At 53.5% G+C, this 26,082-nt stretch overlaps 1 protein-coding gene across 7 annotated transcripts in view; it reads right to left on the bottom strand.

Annotated features, from left to right (window-relative positions):
• PRKCA (protein kinase C alpha) overlaps nucleotides 1-26,082 on the bottom strand; it is a 291,799-nt gene that overhangs the window by 31,597 nt on the left and 234,120 nt on the right. For all 7 annotated transcript variants that reach the window (XM_036339873.1, XM_036339874.1, XM_036339879.1 and 4 more), the window contains 5 exons: nucleotides 11,053-11,187; nucleotides 10,103-10,276; nucleotides 7,917-8,008; nucleotides 5,125-5,187; nucleotides 4,114-4,252 (listed from right to left, as the gene is read on the bottom strand). In XM_036339873.1, the coding sequence (XP_036195766.1) occupies nucleotides 4,114-4,252; nucleotides 5,125-5,187; nucleotides 7,917-8,008; nucleotides 10,103-10,276; nucleotides 11,053-11,187 (603 nt within the window). The remainder of the gene's footprint in view (nucleotides 1-4,113; nucleotides 4,253-5,124; nucleotides 5,188-7,916; nucleotides 8,009-10,102; nucleotides 10,277-11,052; nucleotides 11,188-26,082) is intronic.

Here is a 26,082-nt window from a genome sequence, read left to right as displayed (position 1 = left end):
TCAGACCCAGGGGCGGGGTTCCAGACCCGGGGCGGGACCTCAGACCCGGGGGTGGGGCTCGGCCAGGAAGGAGGCAAGGTTCTGCTGTGTGGAGCAGATAAGAAACGAATACCTCAGTGCATCAGCAGCTGATGAGTGCCGCGAAGGGATGCAGGGCCACGGGGTCAGGGTATGGGTGGGCTGGAGGTTTGCAGTTTTAAACAGGATGGTCAGGAAAGGTGGCCTCCCCGAGGGGACATCTGAGCTGAGGCTGGAAGGAGGTGAGGGAGGGAGCCACGTGGACACCTAAGGTCAGGACATCCCAGGTGGACGCTACAGCCTCCTGGTTCTCTGCCTCTGTGTACACCTCTTGGTCTTCTCTTTCCCTCCCGTCTCTAATATGTGGCTCTTCCAGATGGGACCCTTGACCCCTCCAGAAGAGAGGTCACAGCTGATGGCCCATTGGCTGAATCTTACCTGGAGACCTTTCTCTTAATAGATATCAGAGTCAACTTGAACCATTAGGCAGATGTGACATAAAGATGCAGACTCACGGGCAATGCTAGGCTGGAAGGACAGGTCGTCAGCTCTAAACTCATCCGGCCCCCACACTCCCAGGGGTTTACACCTCTGCTTGTGGCTGGCCAGCCATGGAGTGGCCAAGGTGCCCGCAGACTTCTCCTGGTCATTTCAGCCGTGTTGGAGGTGCCACCTGTTCTTGGCAGGGGGAATACTGTCTCGCCACGTCTCTAAACCCACGTGTCTCTAAACCCAGACAGTATTTCTAACTGCCCCCAGCCCCAGCCTCCTCCCAGGTCCCTTCTGGGCTCTCCTTTCCTGCCCAGCGTGCCCAGGCACTTAGTAGGCACTTGCTAAACACCCGACTAATGGATGCACGTGAGGGAGAGGGACTTGTGTTGCTGGTTCACCCTTGGCTTCTGAGGGACCTGCTTGGTCTTAACAGCTGCAGTGAGATCCCAAGTCACCGACCGCATTACAGGTGCCGGGGGCCGCCCCTGACTCAGGGCTCTGACTGCCGTTCAGGTGGAGGAATGGGTCACATCTGGAACTTGGCCACATGTGCAACTTGGCCTAAAGGATGTCAAAGAAAAGATGGGCTATCACATCTGAGTGCTGGCTCTCAGACACCCACATCACTAACTTTCTGGTGGGGTATGAAGTCCAGATAGAGTGTCTGTGTGGCCTTGTTAAGGACTCTCACTGACCCGGAGAATTCTTTCCAGGTCAAAGCAAAGGGTAGACTTCAAGTTGGCTTCAGGAATCGGGTTTTTATTGTTATTCTTCACCTGAGGTTATTTTTTCCATTGATTTTTACAGTGGAAGGGAGGGAGGAGAGAGAGAGAGAGAGAGAGAGAGAGAGAGAGAGAGAGAGAGAGAGATTGGTTGCCTCCCGGATGTGCCCTGATAAGGGCCGGGGATAGAACCTGAAATCCAGGTAGTTGCCCTTGCCCAGGAACTGGACCTGAGACCCTTCAGTGTGTGGCCGGTACTCTAACCACTGAACACGTGGGCATGGCCAGGTATTACTTTCTGATTGGCGCCCCTTACGCGGGCGACCATCTCAACTCCAAAATCACACCTGTTGGCGACCTTTTCCGCCGTAGCTCCTCTTCCCGGTTGAGGAGATGCTGTGGTCTAATCCATTTCAAGGTTTCTGAACGAACAGCCATAACTATTTAAGCCTCTGCTTTGCCTATTAAGGGAAATGCCATCTAAGATAATTATTTTGCCTCCACCTGACAGGACGATTTACACAGAGGACCGGAGAATGTTAACCTTTGACCCAATTCAGAAACCTCGACCCTAGATGGTCTTTCTCCACCCCACAATGACCCCTGGGGGCCCTTAGGAGGAAAACGCTGGCCGAAGGGGAAACAACCTCCAGCCACTATTGATTGAGCTCCCAGAGCAGCACCGCTCAGTTCTCAGTGAAGGCTGATTGGAACCTAAACCTATCTCGGTTCCTGCTCGTATGCACGGGGCTCCCCGCCCCTAAGCTGTAAGCACTCTGAGGTCAGGCCCTCGTCTGATATCGCCCTGCACCCTGGTGGCACCGCTCGCCCAGGAAAGCATGCGCAGTGCTCTCTGAACACGTGACTCCCTGTGGTGTGAGCAGCATTTAGGGTGGTGGCCGTGCAGAGGTCTGGAGGCGGTCCAGGGGTGGATGCCTGACACCAGCATCTCCTAGTAAGGTGGCCTCAGACCATTCCTGACCCTGCAGGCGCCTGCCCTGCAACCGGGGCCTGATGTTACGTCCCTTCCAGGGCTGGGTATGGGACTGGAGGGAGAGTATGTAAGGTGTCTGGCACGTAGTAGACACTCGATGAACAGGGGGCTTTCTTTGTTCTTGCTTGTGCAGTGAGTATAAGGAGAGCAATGAGGCTTGCGGACACGGAGGGTACTGGGGCCAGCCCATGCTATCTTCCGGGGACTGTGAGGCCCAAAGTTGGTTTTCTTAGCATCCACCTCTGAGGACGTGTTCCCAGCATCCCTCTCTCTGAGGGCACATTCCCAGCATCCCTCTCTCTCTAGGGCAGTGATGGCAAACCTATGATACGCGTGTCAGAGGTGACACGCGAACTCATTTTTTTGGTTGATGTTTCTTTGTTAAATGGCATTTAAATATATCAAATAAATATCAAAAATATAAATCTTTGTTTTACTATGGTTGCAAATATCAAAAAATTTCTATATGTGACACGGCTCCAGAGTTAAGTTAGGGTTCTTCAAAATGCTGACACACCGAGCTCAAAAGGTTCGCCATCACTGCTCTAGGGCGTGTTCCCAGCATCCCTCTCTCTGAGGGCGTGTTCCCAGCATCCCTCTCTCTGCCAGGTGTCCTCAGGATCCCTCCGTCTGAAAGCTTGTTCCCAGGTTCCTAGCATGACATGGCCCGGGGGTGGGGTGGGGGGGTATTTCTACTGTAAGATCTTCCTATTCATCTTTGAAAATAGGGCTATTTAAGCTCATGTTATGCCTGGGGATACTAATGTGTGAGCTCTTTTGGGAGAAAAATCCCAACAAATTACTCATCAAGATAACATAATGCTTTTGCCCATGTAATTCAGAGTTTAAGTTTCTAAAAATATAGTCTAACTCTACGTTTCCACATGCTCTAGGAATATAACCAACAAAAAGCTTTTAACAAAGGGATATGCATCAGTTTCCCTTCCGGAATAATGGCCACTCCTGGGGGTTGACTAGGTGCCAAGCATCGTGTTAGGCACTGGAGTCCTGACAGCAATGCTGCTTGGAACTTATCATTCTCCCAGCTCGCCCTGCGGAAACGGGTTCCGAGAGGGCAAGGAGCTGGCCCGAGTTCCCACAGCCTGCACATAAGAGTCAGGACGGAAGCTCACCGGGGTCTGACTTCTACTCTCATGTCACTCCCACTGTCCCGACTGCCTCCGAGAGAAATACCAGGGATGATATGTTGACTAAATACCATAAAGCCGTCACCAGCTGCCATGGAAAGCCGCGGGCTGGCCTGACTCTGAACCACCCCCTTGCAGCTGCGGGAGCTCGCCGGGAAGCGGCGGTCCGCCCGCGGGCTGTGTGTGGGCAGAGCTGGCTGCACGGCGCCTGGGTACAGCCCAGGAAGAAAAGCACTCCACACGCAGCATCACGAAGAAAAGCAGCGCGGCCTCGGCTGTCAGCACACAGACCTCAGAGCCCCTCTGCTCAGAGCCACACATTGCGTTCGTCCCAGAATAAACACGCGGTCAATGCCACGGGCCCTTTAAGCACTAATCACTCCTATTCCTCGAAAAAGCCAGGGCCGGAACCACCATCTGACCCAGTTTTCCCACGAGGAACATCCTGACAAGCCAGAGCCCTCCTTCCCTGCCCAGCTTCTTAAGTTGTTTGGACCGTGACCATGAAACTGTGCAACTGGCTTACCCGTGCACATAGGAGAGCAAAGATCCAAAACACAAGGCGTGCACCGACTAGGTGGCACGAGCGTGCGTGTCTCTACTTCCTGTTTCGCTGTGTAGTGCGTTCTGCCGTCACAGGCCCACACAGTGACTCGAGGACGGCTCCGCACCCCAGGAGGGAGCAGTGGCTGCAGTGTGAAGGCGCTGGTCTAGGAAACAGGAGAATGGGGGTCCCTACCTCCGGCGCGATGTAATCTGGGGTCCCACAGAAGGTCCTGGTCGTGACGCCGTCCATCATGTGCTCCTTGCACATCCCGAAGTCGGCGATCTTGATGTGCCCCTCCGAGTCCAGCATGACGTTGTCTAACTTCAGGTCCCTGCGGGGAAGCGGCACAGCGTCAGCGCCCTGCCCACCGCGTGGGGAGCACGGTTCGCTCTGCAGCTACTGAGGCGCATATCTGACGAGCTGCCGCCTCAGCGGCACATGAACTACAAGTACCAGGGGAGTCGGGACCAGAAACTACTATTTTTTCATCTCCAGAGCCTAATACATACAGTGCCCAGGACACAGGAAGTTCTTAATAGATGGGTGTTAAATGAACGACTAAATGGCCGAACTAGTGAGTCCCCAACCATTGGCTGCACAAGGATCACCAGAGATTCCGAGTTAGCAGATCTGGGACAGGCCAGTCGTCCGATTTAGTTGCATCCCACGCAGAGGGGTCTGACCCAGGTGTGCAGACCACAGGTACAGCACCACCCACGGGTCCCACACGTGTCCCCTCTCCTGCCTCGGACCACAGGCCCTTTCCATCTCTCTCCACTCAATGCTGGAAGACATTCTTCTCCCTTTGGCACCAGACCTTCGTGACAGCTGACAACCAGAAGGATTTAACTCAGGAGCGTTTCCCTGGCCTCACCCCCTTCCCCATGTCCTCATCCAGCTGAGGGTCTCACAGAAATCCTGTTTCCATCGCCCTCTGACCTCCCTCCCGCATCCAAGGCAGAGGGGGAGCGGTCGGTGGAAAGAAAAGCATGTTTTCTTGTGGGAAGCAGAAAGGAGACGGATATGTGAGGTCCTGAGGTCAGAAGGTGGTTCCGATCGTCCGGAGGGTCCCAGCAGGGATCTGTTGCCTGGGGGGGTCATGGACTCCACAAAGTCCCCATCCCAGAATTACACGCCCACAGAGACCCAGGGGTCCAGCCAAATGTTCAACTGCACAGAGGGTGGGGGATTTTCGCCACGCACCTATAGATGATTCCTCGTTTATGAAGGAAGAACAGTCCAATGGAAATCTCTGCTGCATAGAATCTGCAAGAGAAAAAGCTGGTCAGGCTCCTCTGGACTTCTGGAGACTTGGTCCCTGTCCCACCCAGTCCAGGCACCGGGGAAGTGAGAGATTGTCAGAGATAGCGTCGCCCCACGCCTGCTCTTCCAGCCCCCGCCCCCCCCTTCCCTCTGCCATTCATTGCTCTGACTCCCTCTACAGATGACACAGCTAATAAAACCAACCAGATGGGTTTAGGTCCTGCCCAGAAACAAGCACTTTTCATCTGGGGCAGGTGGGCAGGTAACTTATAAGAGAATTTCCTACTACAATCTTTGTTCAAAAAATTTTTTTAAAATATATTTTTTATTTATTTCAGAGAGGGAGAGAGAGAGAGAAACATCAATGATGAAAGAGAATCGTGGATCGGCTGCTTCCTGCATACCCTACTCTGAAGATTGAGCTAGCAACCGGGCATGTGCCCTGCCCGGGAATTCGAACCCTGACCTCCCGGTTCCTGGGTTGACACTCAACCACTGAGCCACACTGGCTGGGCCCTAATACAATCTCTTAAAGAGTGGCTGTTAGTCCGGCTGGTATGACTTAGTGGTTGAGTGGCAACCCAGGAACCAGGAGGTCAGGGTTTCGATTCCATTCAGGGCACATGCCTGGGTTGTGGGCTCAATCCCCAGTAGGGGGCGTGCAGGAGGCAGCTGACCCATGATTCTCTCTCATCATTGATGGTTCTCTCTTTCCCTCTCCCTTCCTTTCTCTGAAACCAATCAATATATATATATTTTAAAGAGTGGCTGTTAGACTGCTCTTTGCCAGAGCCGATGGGGACTGCGGCAGAGCCGATTTCCACGTTCCTCCTCGTGAACAGAACACATCCGTGTTAAACACACGGCTATTCCTGGAAGACGAAGCGGAGTGTATGGTGAGCTCCTGAGCTGCATTCCTCACCGCCACCTCCACCCCGAGCGCTGGGGTAAGTGGGACACACGCCGACTCATGCCCGAGTTCACCCTTCTAAATAATTCATAATAGAAAGCAGCGGCTGCCGTCACTTCAGAATCATTCGTAGGTGCATGTCTAACACGCAGGATAAACGCTGAGAGATGTTTTAAATTGGTATCGTATTCAGGAAGCTCTGAAGTCTGAGGAGCCACAGAACTGCCTGTGCGCACATCGACCCAGGAGGCCTAGGTGAGCACAGACGTCGGCGTGAGCCGAGAAAACCCGACCACAAGGACCAAACCCCTCACCGGTGTGTGTGTGTGTGTGTGTGTGTGTGTGTGTGTGTGTGTATGGGGAGGGGGCTGGTGGGAGAGGGGAGAGATCGGAGAGAAATAAGAGATGGATTATAGGCGGCTTGGACAATATTTTTCGTGCTTTTCTATCTTTTTAAAAATAAAACCTTCCTGGCGACACAAATACAATGAAAGGGGACTGGCCCTTTCTGTCACTTTATAACACAGGTGGCTACTCCGCGCCATGCTCTTTAGCTCTGCTTCCCTCGGCAGTCCGAGCACACCAAGGCTTTCCGACGGACGACACGAGCGAGGGCGTAAGGGCAGGCGTTTCTGAAAACGGAGGAGAAGGAAACCCGCCTCCACGTTTTCTACGCTTGCTAGCGGACTTCCCCAGCGGCCTGCGCCACCTTCCCCGGGGCAGGCCCTGCACACAGGCCAGCGTCCCCGACTCAACTCTCCCATGAACGTCAGCCAGAGTCCCATGAACACGTGCAGACGGGAGCCCTCGGGACACACGCCACCGGCGTCCCCGTGGAGGGGAAGGAAGTGCTGTGTGTCAGCTTTGCTCCCTGTGCTGCCTGGGGCTTCCTGGCCCCCGAGAAGGGGGATGGCTTCTCAGGCACCCACGCCTGCCCTCTGGACGGAATCCTCTCCATCTTTCCCTGGAGCCGGTCTCTCTCCCACGTGGCTGATGCCCATCCTGGCATCCAAGGCGCGTCCCAATGAAACCTTCCAAACGGAGCTCCTGATTCTCCCCCCCCCCCAACCCCCTCCTCCTGGCTGGCTGCCCCCCCCCCTTAAAATGGGCGTCACACGAAGAGGCTCCTCTCTGCTCACCCGCACAGTCGCCACGTCTGGTTCTCTTCCTCCAGAGAGTTCTCAAACACACGAGTCCCTCCCTTTGTTCTCTGCTCTCCATAGAGTTCACCAGCCATACCGCCCTCCCATCTCCCCCTCCTCGTGGCCACACCTACCTTCCCGTCCCCCGGCCTGGCACCCACTGGGAGTGTCACCTGAGTACCCCCTCCACTGCCCCTCCACATCCTGAGCCTCTGCGATGGGCAATCCCCAGGATGCTCTTCCCTCACCCCCCGCTTTTTGGGGGCTTGCATGGTGTCCTGGGCCACCTTTAATGTTATGGCAACGCGTTACAATTGTCGAGTGAGTCCCCCCACTCTGGCCAGAGGGTGAGCTCCCAGGGCAGGGGCCGCTCACGCCTTCACCATCCCGCTGCCTGGGGCGTGGTGGGTGCGCATGACCACGAGTCCAGTAACTGAGGGGCAGAGGGGCTGAGCCAACCAACAAGGGCGGACTGCGCCCACATCCCCACTTACAAGAAGCACGTAACCCTCTCCTTAGGACACACGGAGATGGACCCCGCCAATAAACCTTCCCCCCCACCCCCAGAGGTGACAGCCCTCCCTCCCCTGAACTGGGCAGAGCCCACCTGCATCTCATCCAGCCAGGAGTTTCCAGCTGGGGCTGCTGTGTGTCTAAACTAAGGGACTTAAAATACTCACACTGCTTGTGGCTCCTTAAATTTTCCTACTTGCTGGATGTGGTACATGAGGTCCCCGCCGTTGACATATTCCATGACGAAGTACAGCCGATCCTGAAGGCCAAGTGCGACAGGTGAGCTGAGTGGGGGGAAGGCGCCCCTCACGCTTCCCAGACCGGGCGTGGCTTTCTCTTAGGGAAGCGTGGGCCATGCTGACAGTCCGCTCAGGGGCGCCCTTCGACACGTCTCTTCCCAAGTGAAGGGTAAGTCACGGACCTACTGCGTGAGGGCCCTGGGGAGGTGGTCAGTACCTAACTCGGATGTCACGGCCCCTCTGGTCACGTATGCTCCCTGTGACAGTCATGGCCTCAAATGGTCTACCCTTTGCTCCCCCACACAGAACACTGTCCTAAGTTAGGGACGACTGAGGAATCCATAGGGGCCAATTATTTAGTTTCAACCAGTGTTTCTGCTTTGCACGAAGAGGCATGCGAGAGCAATGCAGTCATATGTTTAGCTGGGTGCTTCTGAACACAAACCCTGTGAGTCAGGTTGGGCCTATGCATTATAAAATGTTCAACCACATTTACTGTGGGGGAGGGGACCGCACATGGAGAAGCGAATCAAAAGCGCTTTGGCATCCATAATATGCCCCTGTGGCTCTGATGTCCTCTCTTACTGATATGCTAAGCGCTGGCCCCAGGAAGGCACACATCATAGAACCAAACAAAGGTGCATACGTCTGAGGGCAGTGTGCTGGGACAGAGGGGAGACGGAGCGGGGGTCGCAGGGACAGCACGCCCAGCTGACAGCTGGCCTCTGTTCCCTTCTAGAAAACATCGCCATTTCAGAGGTTATGAAACACTGAAGTGTTGCCCAGGGAAGGAGAAATGATGAAGCTGCTGCCACCAGGCAGGAAACGGCTCCGGGAGCTTCCTTCTCCAGCCTCGCCGTTATGAACTTTAATTTCATCTTTATTTCTCTGCTTTGTAGCGTTCTGGAGCTTAATCAGCGTAACCAGGGTTACAGGATCCGGGCTGGGATTCAAGACGCGGCTCTCTCTTCCTCGCACATTGTCTCTCTCTCCTCAGTGCTACTCGGATGCTGCTGGGAGCGGGGAGCTGCCCGCCTGGGCCCTAGCGCGAGGCGGGCACATGATGGCCGCGCCCGGCTCTGCACCCCACGTCTGATCTTGTGCGGCGGCACTGCCATTGTGAGATTTTAAAATCCAAGAGCTTTAAGGGGGCGCCTCCCAACAGATTTTTAAAGGGAGACAGTAAACAGAAAGTCAATTTCTGGCGGAGGGAGTTGTAACCGCCACACAGTAACGTTACAGTGACCGATGATTGAGCCCTATCTTAGCGAGGAGAGCGGCTGAGCAGTGGGGATGCCGCACTGGGTGCCACCTCTGAGTTCCGATTTCTTGCCGGCCACCTGCAAGCACCATTCCAGGGCCCGGGTCCCGCCACTAGCTGATTAGTGCTCCGGAATATTCTCTATCGTCTGCCTAATTCCACCATAGGACAGGGCTCAGCAAACTTTCTCCTTAAAGGGCCAGACAGTCAATACTGTAGGTTGTGTGCGTGTTTTGCCACTACCCAACTCTGCCTTCGTAGCAGGAAGGCGGCCACTGACGACGGTGACTGTCTGGGCCTGGTTGTGCGCCAAGATACCTTCTCATGGCGCTGACACCTGAACTCCATCTACCTTTTACATGCCACGAAATGGAATTCTTATTGCTTCTTAAACCGTTCTTAGAGCTCAGAGGCTGAACAGCACAGGCCAGATTGCCCACCCCTGCTGTGTGCACTGAAAAGGAACACACTCTTTTACAAAACCGAGCCTCCGAAAGTCCCCAGGCAACGCTTGCAGCTGGCTAGCTGGCCTGCTACCGAGCCAGCACTCTGAGTTATCTTATTGTTGCTCCGTCTCGAAGTCCCAGCACATTGCCTGGCAGGAAGAAAACCTTTGATGCAAACGTTTGCTGAATTAAATGGAACGAATGCCAAGTCTCTAAGTAGGGCACCCCACCAGGAGGGGACGCTCCGAACTGACCGCAGCACCAGGCGGAGGGGCTGTCCCCGGTCGCCTCTGCCGGGCGGAGGAGGCTCAGGGCTGAGCGGTCTCCAACCTTCTCTGCAAAGTAAGGTGGGCAGGACAGTGCGTGGGCTCAGGGCAGCCCGAGCGCGTGGTGTGCGGGGTCCTTACCACGGTCTGGAAGCAGGAGTGCAGCTGCGTCAGGAACGGGGGCTTGTCCAGCAGGGCCAGCACGCGCTTCTCCACCATGGTGCACTCCACGTCGTCGTCCTGGATCACCACGTCCTTCTTCAGGATTTTGATGGCGTAGAGCTCTTCTGTGCCCTTCCTGTCCGCCAGCATCACCTGAGAGCAGAGGAGGGGCCACCTGAGACCGGCTGGGGGCAGGGGGCAGCCCGGTCGGTGAGACAGTGCGTGCACGATGGAAGCGTGTGACGTGAAAGCATTCATAAAGCTCCACTTGATGTGCAAACTATGAAACATCGCAGGTCACTGCCAATTAAATCCCTCCCGCACGCGGCCGTTTCTTTTAAGGCGGCCAGATTTGCACCCTGTGCAGGCTGTCGCCACACGATGGCGCTGTTGCGGCTGCTAATAGGAATACGCGACATGATCAGCGTTGGGGTGGGGCTGTGCATTTCTCTGGGAGCATCCTGAGGGCAAAAAAGGGACTGACTTTCATAAGCTTCTCATGAGCCAGGAACCAAGACAAAGAAGCAGGCAGGACAGCAATGAGCTCCTGCATGTAGGGTGAGATTTGGGGCCAGAAAAGCCAAATGCGGACACACAGGCTGAAGACGCCCGGCTCGGCATCTTGTAATGATTCCATTCACTTACTACAAGTCAACGCTTAATTTCCAGGCGTGAAAGCTATTCACTCGGCCAACACCGTGGGGCACCCACTCTGCTCCGAGCACCGAGATGCACGGTGCTGCACCGCGACCCTCGGTCGCTGTTCGGATGCAGTTGTTTGTAATGAAATGAGGTGGGAAGCACCTGAGACGCAGGGACAGGGAGCAGGGGAACCTGCAAGGCTGCTCCGGAAACGCCAGGAGGAACGAGCAGACCCGGCACGCGGGACCAAGGCCTGGCTGTGGCAGGGGCCGGGCCCTCCTTCTTACCTTTCCAAAACTCCCCTTCCCCAGCACCATGAGGAAATTGAAGTCGGTGAGCTTCACGCGGTCCAGGTTGTTGGAAAGTCTCCTGTCTGGCGAGGGGCCGTACGCTCTGTTCCCAGCGGGGCCAAGCTTGGCTTTCTGAACAACAAGCAGACAGGGACACACAGTCAGACATTCCTTCCCCGGGAAAAGACAGACAGGAAACACTGTGACCAGGCTTGATGCCCCGGGAGGGGGGAGGTGGGAGGTGGCAAGAAGGGGGGCGAGGGGCCTGAGGAGACATATCTAGTCCCACTCACTGGCTGTACTCACGCGAAGGGCAACACTTGGAAAGTGCCCAGAAGCCGCCCTGACCTATGCAGAGACAACTCCCTTGTTAACCAAGAACCAAGTCTGGGGCTCTGCCCAGGGCAGGCTGGGTCTCACCCCGGGATACAGACGTAACGGCTGGGGAAGGGGGGGCTTCACACAGTTACCATGCGAGGAAAGGACTAAACTGTGTGCTGATCTTTTCCTTATTGGTAGATTTTCCAACAGAAGGCTCCCCTGCAGAAGGAAACCGTACCCCTGACAAAAGGGAGACCACGACCCCTGGAGAGGAACCTCCGTGGCAGCTGTGGGGGTGATGCACTGCTCCTTTAAGAGGCACAGCAACACCCGGTGGGTGGGCTCAGTGGTTGAGCATCCACCCACACACCAAGAGGTCACTGTTCGATTCCTGGCTACATGGGTTACACGCTCTGGTTGCGGGCTCGATCCCTGGTAGGGGGGCCAGCAGGAGGCAGCCAATCGATGATTCTCTCTCATCATCGATGCTTCTATCTCCTCTCCCTCCCTCTTCCCCTCTGAAATCAATAAAAATATATTTTATAAAAAAAACAAAACTGGTCTATATAGGGATCAAACCTCATGGCCTGGATGCATGCTCGGAGGGGCTGAGCAGCCCAGTTAAGCAGAGATATTAAAACACGGGGGGGGGAGGGGGGAGTAGAAAAGAACAACAAAATGGGCCCTACTTTTCTGCTTTAAGGTCAAAAGCATTGAGTACAGCTGAACTCAACCCCTGTTGGCAGCGCACGTGGGAGGTGGACTTAGCGGCCGCAGGGAACACGGATGCTCTGTAACCACAGAACCTGAGCTGCCATGACACATAGACTGGCCTCCCCTCCGACAGAGGATGGAAGGCCATTTAAGACAGACTTGCCAGGAAAGCCAGGACTCGGGTCCCACCAGAGCCGCCCTCAACCTCAGGACCAGCCCGTCCTCCTGGCAGCTGCCCTGGGACCAGCCCCATGTTGAGAGACTTTCTGGGTTGCCTCTAACTTTAAATGACTAACCGGGAAGTTCGAGTTTGAGAGGAGAATGCCGGCTAAGCCACTCTATCATGCTCTTCTGATTTATAAGAAGAAAACGTTATCAGAAAGAGGCGCAAGGAGATGACGTTTATGTTATCAGGAGCTCCGTCCGCAGCAACATCTGAAAAGACCCAAACGCCGCGGACTCGCTGCTCCGGGTAGCTGTGGAGCGTGCACACCTGTAACTCACGGGGACACGGCGATGGACCGGGCCAGGCCAGGGGTTCCACCTCATCGGCATTCCCAACCGTCCCCCGCCTTCAACACTCTTCAACGCCAGGGCCGAGAAGGGGGCACGTGGACAGTGGGGGTGCCTCCACACTGACACGGGCCTTTTCACCAGGCACGTGGGGGCCGTAACCCAACCAGGGCTCCGGTTCCCACGGGGCGGAGAGAAAAGGCTGCGTCCTCACACAGGACGAGGAGACAGGTGCTTGGCTGGGCTCTGCCTCTGCCCGGAGCCCCTGCCACGCCCCAGCCCTCTGTCCCGGCCACGCCAGCTTCGCTCCCCCCGTGGGTCTTCGGTTATTCCTCCCGTCGGAGCCAGGCCCTCACGATCCCCACAAAACCCAGCTCAAACCTTGCCTCTCAGTCTCCCCAGTGCCAGACTAGACCTAAGGCTACCAGGCCATCTTCCAAGGAACGGGAAAATCCTGGATTCTGAGTTGCTAACTCATAGCCAGTAAGCCATGCTGAGTTTTAGCCTAATTTTAAAAAAGCATGCGAAATCTTCAGTAGTTGAAGTCATTTTATTTTATAGCACTATGTACCGTGGCTTCCGTTTTTCTTTTCTCTTTTAGAATGTCCTATGCCATTTTAATAAGTCGGGGTTGTGGGGATGAGCAGTGTTCTCCCATCAGGAAACTCACTAATAACTGACACACACCTCCTCTTACACAAGAGCTATTCCTGAAAAGTCACAACGGTTTGCCGCCATCGAAGGCGCACCCACCTGAAAGGACTCCTGTGCTGCTGTTTCTGTAAAGCACATCAGGACAAGTGAACCAGACGCCCCCCCCCCCCCCGCCCCCGCCCGATTCTCGGAGGTGGGGTGGAGCCGTGCGGGTGCGTTTAAAGCCCATGTTTGGATTGCGAGAGGCTCTGCAGCTCACTGTGGGGGACTTTTCAAATTAAACGTGAGCGGTGGATGCGGCAAACTACAACGCCGGGTCGCTAGGAGGGGTCGGATCGCAGGGGATGTTCATTTTCTACTCAGTTGGAACATTTGTAACTGATGAGAGGGGACTGTCTGTCTGACAGTAATGGCAATTCCAAATGGTTTCACTTAATACCACAGCTACTCTGCAACGCTGGGGTTTTGCATAATGACGATGCATTATCTGCGGGATGTGGGAAGACAGAATGAAGACACGGGGAAAGTGTGGAGTCCTAAGTCACCAGCCGCTGATATGACAGCCCCCAAGAGAAAGAACTCTTCAGTAGGAACCTAACCCCAAAGATTCATTACCGTGAGAATGCAGAGACGAAGAATTCCAGGTCTCCCAGGGGTCCATCCTATGACCACAGAGCCTTTGGGTGACCCTCTGAAGAATGCTGGACTGTTCAACTCCATTCCACTATCCCTGCGTCCGTTCCTACCTATTCTGAGAATGTCTCCGGCAATGCTGTGTCCTCTTGCCTAATAGAAAACACGGCTTGGAAGAAGGTATTGATCGAAGATGTCTGCAAAGTGTAGAGCGAGGGACCGGGAACAATGGAAGCTTCTTTCTAAGATCCCGAGGGTGGACGGCCAACGGCGACCAACCATAGGAGCAGACCAATACTGTGTGTTTCTTCTAAAATTTTCTCCCTACGATGAAAATGCTCTGTGTTCAGGGCTCATCCCAAGAGCCCTAGCAATAGGAGGCGGATGGCGTTTCGGTGCCGCTCCATGGGTAACAGAAACAGCGATGCCATGGACAACCGGGACCTCAGCACAGCGCCTTACATCTAAGGTAGCTGTTCACCTGCAGCCACGGCAGCGTTAGCTCAGGGAAGTCATGTGGCTCCTGGAGCCGACAACCCAAAGGACTAACAAGGTATTTCAGTGACTCCGTTAACGGAGTGCAGCTGCGCCTGTGTATCTCTAACCAGCCATGAGTCCTGGAGCCTGTTACCTCCTGCTCGGCCATCGGGCAACGGATTAAGATTCTGCTCCTTTACGGTCATCCTGGCCTCCTGGGGAGCACGCCTGGGTGCATAAAATGCCTGCTGGTCGCTGGCTAAGGTTTCATCTCCTGGAACACACCGAGCCTGCTTGTCGCCGAGGGCCTTCGCACCCGTGCTTCCTCGGACCCGTGCAGGCCCAGGGCGTGCTCCCATCTCGGCTCGGGTGACGCTTCGAGCCTGAGCTTCCCCACCCGCCCTAGTCAGCGCGGCACCCTGTCCCCCCTCACGCTCTCCTCACGACCTGTTATATATATTCCCCTTTCTCCCCCCACCGGGAGGCACGCAGGGTCCTCATCTGCGCTGTGCACGGATGTGGCGCCGGCGCCCAGCAGAGCGCCTGGGGCAGGGCCCTCAAACACTTTTAGAGCAAGTGGGTGAAGGGACACGGCGGAAGGCAGTCCCTTTTCATAGAAAGCGTTTTGAAAGGAAGAATGGTTGCCCTTATGTAATCTGTACCACGAGGCTGCTTTTCGTTATACGTAATAGATGCTCATTTTAGAAAACCTAACAGGCACGGATGAGGAAAAAGAGAAGACAGTTTTAAATAGCCATCATTTTATCACCCAGAGATCATCATCGTTACCATGTTGGTGGATATTCTTCTTCTCATTCTCGTTTTCATGTTTCCTTCTCTGACATATGTAGGATAGTTACGTTGTGAGTGGCCCCTTTTCCCCTTCAGGCGACGTGGGCTTTTTCTGTATGAGCACTCTCGTGACTGCACATGCCCCGCTGTGGGCTCCCTGCGGCTGACTGAGGCAGTCCCCTCCTGTTGGACAGCTCGCTTGTCCCCGGTTTTCCTGTTTTCGATCACTGTTGCCGATGAACATGGTCACCCTTGTCTCCCTGCACACCCCTGGTCTCCCCAGGACAGATTCCTGATGTGGAAACTCCGGGGCGAAAAGGGTCGGCGGTGCAAAGACTGGTGGACGAGTCCAGATCTCTTCTCCTGACCCTGCAGAGTCAAAGGGGGAAACCCCAAGGGTTGGCCTCACTCCTGAAGGCGGGACCTTGGTTCCTTTTGGGTCTCGTATCTAATCTCATGACTGGAAGTTCTAACAGGACTTCTCTTTCAGGTTGGGCGATCCAATCCACAGCTCTGACCTGGAGGCCCGGGGCCCGGGGACAACGGTGGCAACACCTGCGTTTCCTCCTGGAGTGGGGTTCACAGGTGACCAGCACTTCATAGGGTGCATCCCTCATTCTCCCGCTGGCACCTGCCGGGGGAGGGGGGAGTTCCTCGGAACCAGACGGTCAGAGTAGGAGGGTCCTTGGGAAGGTCGGACCTGCCTTTGGTGCAGGTGGAGACACGGAGGCCTAGAGAACTAGCTCCACTGCCTGCCACTGCACAGGGGCGTGGCCATGCCGGGGGAGAAAGACCGGAATGCGATGTCCTCTGTATCCGTCCTTGAAACAGGGCCGTGCATCTCCCTGCAGAGGACTGTGCCCCTGTGCGAAGAGCTGCTCCACCCGGGGTGTCGTCTTTAACCCACAGCACAGGGTGAGGGAGCTTTTAGTATCTGAGAGGAAGTTGGAGATAAGCTAAGCGAGGCCGCCCACTTTACAGAGGTGGAGACTGAGGCCAGGGGGCTCAGTGATGTGTCTAAAGCAGTCCTCCTCCCTGGGCTCCTGGCTAGAAGGTAGGTAAATATGAAAGGACAGGTAAGAAATTTTGGGGGTTTTGCAAACCAAGCACTGTCCCTGTTGTCCCACGCGAACGAATGAGTGAAGGAGCGTGTCTATGTCCCAGTAAGACCTTAAATTACACAAACAGGCAGCAGCCAGAATTTGCCCGGCAGACTCCAATTTGCCTACCTCAGCCCTGGATCATGCGGTTCTCCAGTGTATTCATCCTCATTTGCAATTAGATTTAAGTAAAACTTCTGTATTTCATTGCTAACTTATCAGAACAGCCCCAATTAAGAACCTGAAATGCACTTGAATTAAATTACGAGCCAGTCTGCTCATGAGGCGCGGTTTGCTGATGAGCCCTGGAAAAAGCTGCCTGCCGGCCAGACAGCGCAGGGAGAGCAGCGCTTACTCAGTGGAGCAGGAATGGAAGGGAAACCACATTAAGTCATCCTCTTAATGAGAAAGGGTTTTATGGACACATCCATTTATGCCGTTGCCCTGTGGAAACAAATTCACAGGAAGCCGGCGGGCCTCTGTTGTCATGGCAACTGAGCCACCCTCTGAGGAGGAAGGTGGCACCTGTGACATGTTGGTGCTTTGCCCGATGTGGAAATCAGAGTGCCTGGTTCTCTTGGACCGAGTATGATGCACCTCAACTATCCAGCCGTGTTGTTTCCACCAGCCTCGTTTTCCCGTCGCCCGCAGAGCTGTGGGATGAACACTGACACACGCCCTAGGCTGGCGGATTGCCATTAACGCGGAAGCAGTGTGACCTGTCTCATCTGCTACATGGGTCCTAGGAAGCTGCCACCCTTAGTTCTGCCCAGCTGCTAAGAGTCCAGACTTACATGAGGATACAGAGACCAAAAACACCCTATGTCTAAGTTTTCCCATCTGCAAAAAGACGGCATTTTTTCCTACCAGGGAGCTGAGTGCACATTTGTCTGCTGGCCGCCTTAGAAAGGCCTGAGTGAGCACGTGACCGTCAGAGGATCCTTGGCACTTAGTAGGTTTGGGATCCTATGTCCTTTCCCTGCGAGGCATGCTCCCCGCGGGAACCGACACTGCGCCGGCTTGTGAACTGGCCGTGGTGGGATCAGAAGCCGCAGGAACGCATCACAGTCAACTGCCTTCCTGCCAGCGCTGCTCAGAAGCGGGGAGTTCTCCACACGAAGGACAAAGGACGCAGAGTGGGTGTGAAATATGCCGGAATAGCCTGCGGGAGCCGCCCAGACCTAGGAGAACCCTGATGGCTTGCCTTTTCAGCACCCCAGAACCACAGGACAATTGGGGGCCCGAGGTAATGCCACCTCCACATTCATCAAAAGTAAATAGACGCGGGCACAAGTTCACCGCCATCCTGCGTGCAGGTTTCCATGGGACCTTTCACTTGCAAATCTTCACTGCCCTCTTGTGGCATTTGTTTGCTGAACAGATTGCATTTTGAGTGGCATCTTTCAGCAGAACTGTGCCTAAGGTGACCAGTCTGGCCCACAAGAGTCCAAGTTCCCATAAATGCTGCAAAACGGCACAAACCACGCAGAGCTTCCATCTGCCCAGCGATCCCTTCACAGAGACGGCTCAAACCTCTCACGAGACAGCTGGGCCTTTGCAGGAAGCCCACGGGTGTGGACTGATGCCACGGGTGTGTTTTAGGATCTCCAGGTGCTTTATTCCTAGAAAACAACCACCCCCCAACCAGACACATCTCTGTCTTCTGAATCTAACCATGGCCGGGCCCAGGCTGTGCAGGTCACGGTACAAGAAGAGGGGAAGGGAGGCTCCGAGGTCTCCGGGGGCCATGGAGGGGTCTGCGAGAGCCACGGGTTTATCTTTAAGGCAGAATCACAGAGCAATTTGAGAAATAATGAGAAATGATGATAGTCATATGAGGACAGAATTCAATAAAAAAGCCACCACCGGGGAAATTCAATTGGAGCTAAATGACCACGGAATGGCATCTCCTGAATTAAAAAGAAAGAAAAAAGGAGCCATAACTGGCAATAAAGCCCAGGTCCCTGGGGACGGTTCCAGACACTTCTCTCTGCTTGTCTGCAGCCACTGCAGGAGAGGTGGGCAGGACTGGGCACCTAGCCGAAGAGGTGCCCACAGAGAAAGGTGATCCTCATATGTCTGCTCAATCACTCAAAGTAAGTTTTTTATAAATGTCTCTAATTGATGGCCACAAGCGTTCTGAAAGCGGGGCCATGGCAATTACACTTAGCATAATCAAAATTTACATAATTGTTGATTTCATCCCATCTTCACTGAGTGTTTTGAAGCCACACCAGTTTTTTAAAATGAGGAGCCTAATTATAGCTCAAAGGGACACCTGCTTCCAGGCGGGTGGCAGCTGCAGGGCTCTGGGCTGTTTCTGGGCCCCTGTGGCAGTGGGGTGACGGGGGAAGCTGGCGGGGTGTGAGGGGGGTCAACTGCTGAAGTCGCAGTCCATCAGACGTGGCTGGAACTCTGGTTGTGGTACGGGTGACTTGGCAGAGGCCTCAGTTTCTTCATCTGTAAAATGGACTGCAACTCCCTGCCTCCCCTGTGGGGAGCTTCCCCCCCGCCCCCCTACAGTGATGGGGGTGTAAGTGGAGCTCAGGAGCTGCTGCCAGGCTGGGCCATCAGAAGAGAGATTGCTCCTCAGGGAAGCGGGCAGCGAGGAAGCAAAGGGACAGTAGGTAGGACCTCGCACAGATGAGACTGGGAGGGAGGTGCCCTCCTGCCCTCCTGGCAAGAGGTCCTAGTGTTTGCTGTAAGGGTGGGTCTCCAGGGCGGCAGGGGATCATTGAGGAGGAGCTTTGGGGAGGGGGAAGGATGGGGTGGAGGGGAGGGGACAGGATGTTCCCTGCCTTGGAAGTGGACATGGGAGGATGTCAACAGGCAGAGGAAAAGCTAATGAAATTTAAAATAATTTAATTACTGTGCCCCCAAGAGCACCCACACACTGCTAGGGCCTGGGGGAACTGGGGCACAGAAGGCACCCCCCTAATAGGACATGAGGCCATGCCCTGGCCTGTGTGCTCAGTTGGTTGGGTGTCATCGTGTGCACCGGAAGGTTGCTGGTTCAGTCCCGGTCAGGGCACAGTCCCAGGTTTCAGGCTCAATACCTGGTAGGGGGTGTGCAGGAGGCAGCCAATCGATGTCTCTCTCTCTCTTTCTCTCAAAATCAATAAAGATGTTAAAAAAAAAAAAAGAAATAAAACCATGGCTGCCTCTCCTCCACACTGCCCCCCCCCCCAAAGCCATCAGTTTTGTGCCAATCTGGCTGCCCACCCACACCATTGGCAAGAGTCAGGAAGACGTTTCTTTTCAGACGGACACCAGAGAGAAATGGTCCCTGGGGACCAGCCGTGACTGAGTACTGAGCGGGATGAAGGGTGGGTGTCGAACCACAGGGAGCCGCGCCCCTTCTCCCTTCTCCCTTGTGCTGTTCACGTGCCCACACAGCTTCTCCCCCTCCAGGTGTGTTCCTTCTGCTTCTGGCCAGTCCGTGTGATGGAGTAATGGGGCATTTGGTTAATCAAGCAGCCGAGTCACCTGATCATTTTATACGTAGACGGCCATTATTCCATAAATGAGAATAAAACCAAACCCACTGACCATGAACACTATTTGTAACGAAATTAGTCTTTTCCTGATGATTTAGGAGGCTCTGCAGTATCTCAAAGTACCCGAGATGATGGTGAAACAGAAACTGCTCAGGCAGCTGGAGGACCAAACGCCAGGTAACCAGGTTTTGCTTTTCAGATTTACCTCTTTTTACCTTGCAACTCCTGTCTACAGTAACCCATCCTAACGCGATGACGTCGCTTCCTCAGGGGCCAATGAGAGACAAGTAAGTTGAAGGCATCCTAACAGAATTCCCTACGATCGGTCGTGGGATTAATATTTTACAAGTTCATTTTCTGGGAGAAAACTCGGAGAGAGAAGCTGATTTTCTGAACCCAAATTCCACAGCCTGAAAGGGCCACAACCTCCCTGAGCCTGGACAGAGCGAAGATCAGAGACAAAGCAATGACGCGTTGTACGCGGGAGGCTCTGACTACTCAGACAGGACGCGGGTCACACTGTGGATCTCACATCCCTTGGAACAGGTGCGGATACATCAGTGGTTCTCAACCTGCTGGCCTTTTAAATACAGTTCCTCATGTTGTGACCCAACCACACAATTATTTTCATTGCTACTTCATAACTGTAATGTTGCTACTGTTATGAATCGTAATGTAAATATCTGATATGCAGGATGGTCTTAGGCGACCCCTGTGAAAGGGTTGTTTGACCCCCTAAGGGGCCGTGACCCATAGGTTGAGAACTGCTGGGATAGATGGTCTTCCATTACGTCATGTAATTGTGGTCCTTTAAATCCATAATCACTCATCTATTTATAATTTTTCTCAAAATAGGCCGTTTTATTCCAACCCCAAAGCTCTATTTTAGGCGAGATCTTAATCCATGTCGAGATTAAAGGGAACCAACAATAGCAATGAAAACATCCTTGTTGGCATCTTGCTGTTGGAAAGAACCTTAAGGGAAATGCCATCTGGCATTGCTCCGGCCCCTTTCTGACAGAAATGCCCTATCTTCTTGAATACCTCCAGGTATAGAGGACCCTGGACTGGCTGAGATGCCCTGAGAGATGCTCGGCGTGGCTTGGGCCTCACTTTGGGAGCCGGCGGTCTGAGCCCTCTGTGGTCCGAGTCCTTGTGAATGCCACGCCCACCCGGCCAGGCATACTCTTTCTGCAGCCAGGCTGCATCGGTGTCTGGGGAGCTGGGGATACTAGGACCTGGACAAAGAACCTTGTCTTATTTCAGTTTAAGGTTTTGCTTCCAAGGCAGAACAGAAGTACAGAGATTACAATCTCTCTCTCTTGCTCTGGCTGGTGTGGCTCAGTTGGGGGGGGGGGGGGAGCGTTGTCCCGTGCATGGAAAGGTCAATGGTTAGATTCTTGGTCAGGACACATGCTCAGGTTGCAGGCTGGGTCCCCAGTAGGGGGCGTGCAGGAGGCAGCCATCAATGTTTCACTCTCACATCAATGTTTCTCAAAATCAATAAAAAAATCTTAAAAAAAGAGAAGTGGATGCCATTTATTACCAAAAAATAAAAATCTTTCAACTGATGTGCATTTTATAGATCCCCCTCCCTGCCCTTAACACCACACAGTATAGAAAGTAAATAAACTACGAGGGATTACAAAAAAAAAAAAAGGCAGAATCCATAGATTTTCTGTTTAGTGTTCAAAAGGTCATTGGCAAGTACTCAGTTTCCATAGTAACAGTAACAGTAGGCCTGATCAAATCAACAAATACCTACAATTTATCTGAAGGTCTCCAATGAGCTGATTAGATAAAGTCTTCAAAGCCAATGGAGGCTGTTGGAAAATCCAGTTTCCATAATGGTAAACAGAAAGGTGCTTGCTGGCTCTTTCCACACATAACCTAGCGACAGAGTCTCCTCTATGTTAATTTAAGTGTTTCAACTAGAATAGGAATGGGATCCTATTCACTTGTTCATCAGCAATAGGGTCCGTCTCAAAATGTTTCCGTGGAATAAATAAAAGGAGACACGTATGTGACCCGCAGACAACCTGCAGAGGCCATCTACTGGGAGGGTGGCCTTCCATCGAGTCTGGACCTCTCTCCCCACCCACAGAGCAGCTCATGCTTATGGGCCATGAGCATCCATTGTATTCTGGCCTCTCTGGGTTTAGACCCCATGCGGTTCTGAATGGTCCCAATGGCGACAGTTACGATAAAAACAGGAAAAGGCTCTGTGTGCTTTTAGCTTATTTTGTTCCATTTTTAAAAAAATTGATCTAAAACAAAAGAGCCTGGCCCCTGGCAGGAGGGAGGGTGTGCCTCACTGAAGAAAGCTGCTGACCTCCAGTGACTGTCAGCAACATGTGCAGCAGGCAAGCGCGCCCTCCCCCACCCCACACCCTCCACCGGGGGAAATGAGTTCAAGTCCATTTGCAGCGAGAGAGGCATCGACAGACAAATCAGAAGCAGACGTCGGGATGCTGGAGTCAGACGAGGGATTTCAGGTTTCATTGTGTTAAACACTGAGATAGGAAAAGTGAAGAAGAGCGGGGACTCCTGGGCAGAGCCTCAGGTGCTGTGGGCCTGAGGGCGCCAGGTAGGGCCATCAGCCCTTCCGCTCCATTTCTCTGTGGGAAGCAGGATGGGGGAAGGTCTGGGAGCCTGAGGAGGAAGGCTCTGCACCAGAGGAGAGGGGGGCAGAGGAGGGAACAGGACCTGGGGAGGGAGTGGCCGGGTTCTAGGGGAAGGGCCAACAAGTGGTCCTGGCACTCGCCTCACCTTTCTCCTCCCCCAGGGCTCCTCCCATTTTCCTGATTCTAGGACAACCCCACATCTGGAGGTAGATGTGGTCTAAATGGCCCGGGGGAAGGCTCACTGGCTGATAAACACGACAGGGACATGCTCACGCTCGCCGACAACGTGGACGCGGACACTAAGATCCTCTGGAGACGTTGGGAACAAGGAAAAGGCGTGGCCAGACGATACCTTTCCTTCCATCTGGAAGTGGAATGTCGCACACCACCCACTAGGCATAGCTCAAGAGGCGAATGAACGGTCCAGATCCCAGATTTTGTACAAGAGCAACGTGGAAACAACAGAGATACTGAGCTTTCCCGTGGACACAATCAGAACAAAGTAACGGTGCCGTTTCTGTGGTTAACCTCTGGCTGCCGCTACCCTGACGCTGTGCCCCTTCTCCGTGTGGTTTACGCCAAACGCCTGTCAGATGTGCTCACTTCTGAGTCTCTACTGAGGACCCCAAAGCCAGTGCGGACGACTCCTCGGTGGGAGGCTATCTACTCCCTGACAACCGCCGAAACCCTGTTCTGTCCAGAGTAGCTGACCCATTGCCAGATACACAACGTTCCCGATTCACAAACACATCATGTTCCAGAAACCCATCTAAATTTACATGGGGATCTATTTTCCCACAGAAACAATGTTATAAATGGTGGTAATGTTCTAATAGGCCTCTATTTCATAAAATGGCTCGACTTCAGGACAGAGAGCATGCCCATTTCTTAGAGCATACTTTCAAAATAAAAAAAAATATTTTTAGGGAAGCGTCAGAATTAAAAAAAGACACACATACACACACACACACACACACACACAACTCCACCCTCTTTAACCCAGTTTCTGCAGTGAAACATTTTGATGATGATGATGATAAGAGCTAACGATTGTATTTAAGTTTGCTTTGAGGACTTTTCTATTGACTAATTTAATCTTTTTAAAACACTACTACTGCCCTGGCCAGTGGGCTCAGTGGTTAGAGCATTGGCCAGTGCACCAAGGTTCTTGGGTTCGATTCCTGGTCAAGGGCACATACCTGAGTTGCAGGTTTGACCTCTGGCCCTAGTTGGGGTGTGTGAGGGAGGCAAGCAACGGATGTGAGATGTTTCTCCCTCACATAGATGTTTAGATGTTTCTCTTTTCTTCTCTTTCTCCTCCCTCCCTCCTCTTCCACTCTCTCTAAAAATCAATGGGAAAAATATCCTCCAGTGAGGATTAACAACAACAAGAAAATCACAAACCAAAAAAAACACAAACCCACACGACTATTAAGACAGTGCTGCTCACTAGTCCCATTTACAGTGAAGCCACGTGCAGCGAGGTCAGATGGTTAACAAAGGGCAGGAGCCAGGATTTGACCCGAGTCCAGGGCTGAGCCAGGGGCTCGTAAACTGGCCCACTGGCCACTCTGGTTTGCCGCCTGCTTTTATAAATAAAGTTTTATTGGCGCCCGGCCTCGTCCGTTTGCTTACATGTTGTCTGTGGCTGCTTTTGTGCTACAAAGGCAGAGCTGGGAGCTGCCAAAGAGACCCCCTACCTCAAAAGTACTTACTTTGAACCTTAGGCCTGCAAAGCCTAAACTATTTATTACATGACTTTTTGCAGAGGTTTGCCGAGCAAGGGCTACACCATCCTGCGGCCGCCGCGAAGGGAAGGCTCACCCTCCTCTCCGACTCTCGCACGCACCTCCCTGCAGGCAGTGGAGGCCTGGAACTGGAGGAAGCCCAGACACCTGATGTCCCCTCCAGCGACGGGCGGGCCGGAGGACTGCTGACTGGCACAGGGGACCTCACGCTCATGCCTCAATCAGCTTCCTGCCTCATTTCCAAAACGATTTGAAGCAGGGCCCATAGGAACCCGGCAGAAAGAGGGACTGCTGGCTTCCATTCATTGCTGGAACATTACTGAACAAAGAACAGATATGTACTTTACGTTTTTGACTCAGGGACCTCTTGTGCTTCATTTGAAGACGACCATGGAACAGGTTAAGGCCCACTGACGCACTGCCTGGGAGACAGCGGTCAAGGTCCTGGTCAGTTTTGCCTTCCGGGCGGATGAATGGCTCCCAGGGGATGATGCCTTACACGGTAAGGTCATTTCCAGGCATCCCGGGAATTTCCCTGGCCCCTAAGAGCTTCACTCACTGATCATGCTGTTGGCCAGGATTTTTTAAAATCAACAACAAATTTGAAATTTTTCCATGTTCTTATCAGATGAATACAAACACAGTGGCAGAGTTATGACTGCTGGGGTGTTTTATTATTATTCTTTCTTTCATCAGACTCAATGACTTCAGATTTCTGGGGAAGGATTTGAAAACCACATTTCGGGAACTCTTTCTAGAAAAGAATAAGCAGCATGGCCCAGAGCAGTGATTTCCAGCTGGTGTGCCACAAAAAAGAATTTTAAACATGTACTACCTGGCCATGTAGTTGGGGGCCCGGACCTCTTTCCCTTTAGATTGTCAAATAAAAAAAATGACAACAGCCAATACAATAGCTGTCCAATGTGAATGAATCCAAGTTATGCCTATTTTCTTTTTGGTCAGATCAGCGAAAGATAGAATATATTTTTTGGTGTGCCGCAGAACTGTGCCGCACGCAGGACGGGTGCCCTGACATGGACAGGTTGAAAATCGCTGCCCTCGAGGAGGGATGCTGTTCAATGAGTGCGTCCTGCCCCTAGAAGGACCAGCTGCCAGGTGGTGTTTCATTGATCTGACTCACCACTGACTTTTAAATGAAAACACATTGCACTCAGCTGAATGAGACTGTGACCAGAGGCTGGGAAAGTGTCTATGAAAGAGTGGGTGGGGTGTGGGCGGACGGGTATGATGGAAAGCAAGTCTGTAATGCAGGTCCAGGGAGAGAAAGGAGCAGAGAGGGGAGGCTGGAGACAGGGAAGCAACCCAACTGTGACTGGGGCCTGAGCGGGAGGGCATGGGGTAAAGCCAGTCCCCCAAAGTGCATCCTGAGGCCTAATGGCACCCCATTTGGGAGGGCTGGCTGTCCCCCAGCTTCTCAACAGTCTGGTCCTGGGGAAATGTCGCAATGATCACGTTTACAAACCCCCACAAAAAGCCGCTGTCTGAGCAAACCCCGGCCTGGAGTCCGACCTGGACATTCCCTGTAAATGCAGGACGGCAGGTGTCGTAACATCCTCGGCGACTTTTGACACCGTCACTCGGGGCTTCCTGCCCAGTCTCTCGCAGCGTGTTTTACAAACGCTCTAAGCAAACACGCTAACAGAATCCCAGCAGATTCTAGGAAGCACACGCTGAAAGACCATCAAAGGGAAAGCTGGGATGCGAGTTCGCACAGGCGCCCCACGCATGCCGCTCCGCGGACATAACCTTTCCCGTCTGGTGGGACTCGCCCGCGGCCGGTGCTCCACCGCAAAGGGCACGGCTCTCCCGGGAGGGAGGGCAGCCACCGGCAGGACGCGCACACACGGCCGCTAACCAGCCTCTGGGGAGAATCGAAACGCTGCACTCTTGGCCGCAAGCCCTCTGGTCTGTGTTTCTTTTTTTGAGTTTGGAA

Source organism: Myotis myotis, unplaced genomic scaffold (assembly GCF_014108235.1).
Source record: "Myotis myotis isolate mMyoMyo1 unplaced genomic scaffold, mMyoMyo1.p scaffold_m19_p_17, whole genome shotgun sequence".
Lineage (NCBI taxonomy): Eukaryota > Metazoa > Chordata > Mammalia > Chiroptera > Vespertilionidae > Myotis > Myotis myotis.
The sequence above is the reverse complement of the archived record's forward strand: the minus strand, read 5'-3'. Positions and strand labels throughout refer to the sequence as shown.